We start from the raw sequence: 5,003 nt of genomic DNA on the forward strand, positions 1-5,003 counted from the left end.
GCTCCTGCCGCCTTATCCTCCATACCACCTGCTGGCCCGAGAAGATATCTTTATCAAATGTCTGTCACTAAAGTATATCTTTTTCTCTTTTCTTCTCTTCTTCGCTTCGCCTCTCCTCCCTCCCCTCCTCTCCCCTCCCCTTCCCTTTTATTTCTTCTTTTTTCTTTTTCTTTTTCTTTTTTTTTCTTTTTCTTTTTTTAAGAGAGATCTTTGCTATTGGGCATGTGTACTCGCCAGAGAGACAGAAAGCGAGAAATCACCCCTTGGGTGGATGGCCATGCCGCAATCCCTTCTCCTCCATTCTTCTCTTGGGATCTTGGGCACGCACGCGCATGCGCCCAGTATGAGTTTTAAGCTGCCAGGTCCAGAACTCAACTGTGGTCTACAACATGCAAATCCAGCAATGTAACCATTATGCCATTTCCTGGTTCCTAAAATGCATCTTAAGATGATTGTACTTATTCTTATTGAATAAGCCCTATAGAGCATCTGTGATGTACAAAGCATGTTTAAGGTTGAAAGAAAAATTCTTCATAGTTGTAGACTTCCTTTCCACTGGGTCTAGAGGCAGAGCTGTGTGATTTACGCAGGACAGATCTGACCGAGCTCATCTCACAGATAAGCAAACTGCCTTCCTTCACCACGCGGCCTTTATTGTTGCAGGGATGAGGCAGGTGCACTACAGGAAGATCTGAAAGAGCTTACGACAGACATGGCTATAGAGGAGAAAGACGTGCCCCAGGAAGACCTGCAGCAGTGCAAGAGGTTTCTGAGCGAGTTTCCTCGGGTGAAAGCAGACCTCGAGGAGCGCATAGAAAAGCTCCGTGCCCTTGCAGACAAGATTGACAAGGTGCACAGGGACTGTACCATATCCAACTTGGTGACCAACACCGCTGGTGCTCTCTCTGGCATCCTGAGCATCCTTGGCCTGGCTCTGGCACCTGTGACCGCAGGAACCAGTCTGGCGCTCTCGGCAACCGGGATGGGGCTGGGCGCAGTGGCAGCTGCGACCGGAGTTTCTACCAGCATTGTGGAGCATGTGAACATGGTGTCAGCAAACGCTGAAGCCAGCCGCCTAATGGCAACCCGCTGTGCTGAGGAGCAGGTGGTCACAGACGTGAAGGAGAGCACACTCAGAGTCCTCTCTTTAGCCAATCATTTCAAAGAAGTCCTGGAAGGCATGGAAAAGAACATCAATGCCATCAGTCTAGCCAAAGCCAACCCTCGGTTGGTGGCCAAAGCCAAGCGCTTCATGACCAGTGGGAGAATCTCAGCCCAAAGCAGTAGGCAGGTGCAGAAAGCCTTCGGAGGCACTGCTCTGGCGATGGCCAGAGGAGCCCGGATCATAGGTGCGGCCACCACAGGTGTCTTCCTCATGATGGATGTGGTCAGCCTCATGAAAGATTCCATACACCTGCATGATGGGGCGAAGACTGAGTCAGCAGAGGAGATGAGGAAGCAGGCTCAGGAGATGGAGAAGAAGTTGGTGGTGCTCACCTGTATCCATGGCCTTCTGCAGGTAGGCCTGACCCAGTGAGCCCAGAGCTGTGCAGAGGACACGGGAGGCGTGCACTGGACAGAGGCTGGACTGAGCGGAGGCATAACAGTAGAGGGGAAAAGGTGCTCTGAGGTTTATGAGAGTGGGTGTGAAGGAGTTGGGCATTTCTGTAGCTGAGCACAGGGAGGGTGGCTAGTGCAGGTGCCACATGGTTGAAAGCAGCAAAGCTGAGACTGGAACAAGGGAGGACAAGGGACTATGTGTGGGAAATGGGAAGTAACCACTTATTTTCAAGTAAAGACGAGTCTGGGAACATGAACATGGAAGGAGGCATGCAGGAAGGAGTAGCAAGAAGGCCTGGAAAACTGAAGAGTTGGAAATGGGAGAAGACCAAGGGTCAGAATGTTTGGGATACGGGAGGAGAGACAGCGGCCCCCCTGCCAGCCCTCCCCATGCACACATGCCCAAAATGAGTCTTTTTTTTTTTTTTAAGATATTTTTGCTATAGGGCATGTGCGCTCATCAGAAAGAGAGAGACAGAGATACAGAAAACGAGAAATCACCCCCCAGGGGTGACGGCCACGCTGTAGTCCCTTCTCCATTCTCCTCTCGGAATCTTGGGCACCCATGCACACGTGCCCAGCCTGAGTTTAAGCCACTTGGTCTGGGACTCAAACCGCGATCAACTACGTGGAAGTCCAGTGACATAGCTATTTCACCAACTACGGGTCCCGATACCCAGCATGAGATTTAAACTCCTGGGTCTGGGACTCAAATAACGGTCCGCTACATGGGAGTCCAGTGACATAACCACTACACCATCTGCTGATCCCGTGGAAGGAGCTTTTACCCCATAGTTTCAGCTACTTAAGGATGGCTGAGCCTGAAAGCCCACACCCTCTCCAATCAGTTCATATTTAAAGCTCTTTCCAGATGGGGTTTGGGTGCCTGGGTGTTTGGAGGGGTGTGCTCTGTAAGGAAGCCCGTGCTGTTTCTGTCTTGGGGTTCTGTGTTGATTGTAGTCAAATGCACTGAACTCACATTCTTCCCGAGTCCTGAACTGCTGGAACGCGTATGCCCAGGGGAGGTCGCAGTGGCAGTAACCAGGAGGCCGTGGGCAGAGTCTGTGTGTAGTTGTGCAGACACAGAGTGGCAGCGCCTCCCACAGTGAGGGTCCTTGCTCAGGGACAGGCTCCGTACACCTTGAAATCAGACTCTCTGGTTCTGCACTTTAAATCAACCCCACTGGGCCTTTCCCTGAGGCTGGGGGCCCGCTCTGATGGATCTCAGGTGAAGGTCTAGCCATAGCTTCTAAAGTAGAACTCTGAAGTCTGCAGTGCTGCCACCTTCTGGGGGCTCTGGGAGATCTGTAGGCCAATCCTGGGCGCCTTGTGTGGGTGGGTTGTGGCCCTGCTGAGCTTATCCATGCTGACGCAGTCTAGAGTAGCCAGCCTGCTTGAGTGCTGAGGCTTACCTGCAGGTGCAACGCTTGGGCTGGGTGTGGGGTCTGCCATTCTTCTTGCTTCCCCTAGAGGGCACTGTGCCTGCTCCCTCGGAGAGGTGAGGGAGGCCTCCCATGTGGGGTCCTCAGTCTTAGGGAAGCTTGCTGTAGATGAGGCAGAGTCCAGCCACAGCCGTGCTTGTGCATTCCTGTACTCCTCTGGGTGCATTTGTACGGTGGTGGCGGGGTTGAGGGCTGCCACAGAGACTGCAGCCCACAGGGTCACAGAACGTTCTCCCTGGCCCTTGGTGAGAACCGTGACCCACCCACGAAATGGGAAGGCAGGAAAAGGCACAAGCAGGGTGGGCCCGTGCAGTGACCATACCCCAGAGGGACAGGAGGGTCGTTAGCAGAGGGCCACAGTGGGATTTGTCTGCTAAGCAGTCAGGCTGAGTCTCCTCATGGTAACCCCCAAGGAGTTGTTTAAGAAAACCCAAGCTCCCCCAGGTTCTGAGGGTGAGCAATTTCCTGTGGGTTCTCATGGATGGCCTCTTTGTCACAGGGGAGGGGAGGGGGCGATCCTGTGAGATGTTCACACTGCTGTGTTTACACCTGGAGCTAGAGGTCTTCCTCGCCCTCGTCCAGTTAGAGCTGTGCGTGTTGTCCCAGGAATCTGCTGCCCTGACTGTCTGGGCCCTGCCCCTCTCAGACCTGGTATGGGGGTCCTAGTTCCCTGGAGAGCTTGAGCCAGCACCCTGAGCTCATGTCACCGACGTCCTTCCAGCTCCTGGCCAAGGAGAAGACCATCTCTGCTAAGTATGCAAATGAGTGTGATCGGGCAGAGGCGGAGGCAACGTCACTGGCCCGGGCCCTGGAGGAGGCCATGGAGCAGAAGGCGGAGCTGGAGCGGCTCAACAAGCAGTTCCGCACGGAGATGGAGGACCTCATGAGCTCCAAGGACGAGTTGGGCAAGAGTGTTCATGAGCTGGAGAAGTCCAAGCGGGCCCTGGAGCAGCAGGTGGAGGAGATGAAGACCCAAGTGAAGGAGCTGGAGCACAAGCTGCAGGCCACCGAGGATGCCAAGCTGCGGCTGGAGTTCAACCTGCAGGCCCTGAAGGCCCAGTATAAGCAGGACCTGAAGGGCTACAATGAGCAGAGCGAGAAGCAGCAGCAGCAGCTGGTCAGACAGGCGAGTGCAGCCCCACAGCCCAGAGGTGGGCTCCCTTCCCTGCTGCTTCTGACTACTTCAGTCCTCCCAGGCCTTTCCTTTCAGTCCCGTGTCCCGGGGGTCAGCAGCTCACTCCTAGAGTGTGGTCAGTGATCTTCCTTGGCACCTGGGGAATCCACAGGTCTGGCCTGCACCCACCTGTCTCGTGGAAGTGAGGTCTGTGTGCCGGTCCAGCCTCCTGAACCGCCTCCTTCCCCAGGTGCGGGAGATGGAGGCAGAGCTGGGGGATGAGCGCAAGCAGCACTCGTTGGCCATGGCTGCTCGGAAGAGGCTGGAGATGGACCTGAAGGATCTGGAGGCCCACATCGACACGGCCAACAAGAACCGGGACGAAGCCAACAACCAGCTACAGAAGCTGCAGGTGAGGTCCGCTGGACCCAACCGGAGCTGGCTGCACACGGCAGACACAGGCAGGGTGGCCGGGGAGCGCTGGCAATGGCCACCTACCCCTCTCAAGCAGGGTCCTGGGTGTCCTGAGCCCCGTCTCACAGGCAGGACCCAGGGGCAAGTGGAGACAAAATAGTCGGAAAGCAAACTTGCAGGGAGATCAGGGACTTGATATTTACAAGGCGTGCTGTCTAAATCCTAAAGGTCGGAGAAGAGAAAAGTGGTAGATACAGGGGGTTGTTCTGTGAAGCCATCAAACAGCTGCGGAAGCTGCAGGTGAGGTCCGCTGGACCCAACCAGAGCTGGCTGCATAGGGCAACACCAGGCCACGGTACCGGGCCAGACGTGGGTGGAGGGGCTGGGGAGCGCTGCAACGGCCACCAACCCCTCTCAGGCAGGGTCCTGGGTGTCCTGAGCCCCATTTCACAGGCAGGGGCCCGGGGGGGGGG

General features: G+C 55.4%; 1 protein-coding gene across 1 annotated transcript in view; it reads left to right on the plus strand.

The window, feature by feature from the left end:
* LOC102469168 (myosin-9) overlaps positions 1 to 5,003 on the plus strand; it is an 18,225-nt gene that overhangs the window by 4,171 nt on the left and 9,051 nt on the right. The window contains exons 3-6 of the mRNA XM_014584941.2: positions 664 to 1,519; positions 3,724 to 4,128; positions 4,367 to 4,497; positions 4,800 to 4,830. Of these exons, the coding sequence (XP_014440427.2) occupies positions 664 to 1,519; positions 3,724 to 4,128; positions 4,367 to 4,497; positions 4,800 to 4,830 (1,423 nt within the window). The remainder of the gene's footprint in view (positions 1 to 663; positions 1,520 to 3,723; positions 4,129 to 4,366; positions 4,498 to 4,799; positions 4,831 to 5,003) is intronic.

Source organism: Tupaia chinensis, unplaced genomic scaffold, assembly GCF_000334495.1.
Source record: "Tupaia chinensis unplaced genomic scaffold, TupChi_1.0 Scaffold148234_1, whole genome shotgun sequence".
Taxonomy (NCBI): domain Eukaryota; kingdom Metazoa; phylum Chordata; class Mammalia; order Scandentia; family Tupaiidae; genus Tupaia; species Tupaia belangeri.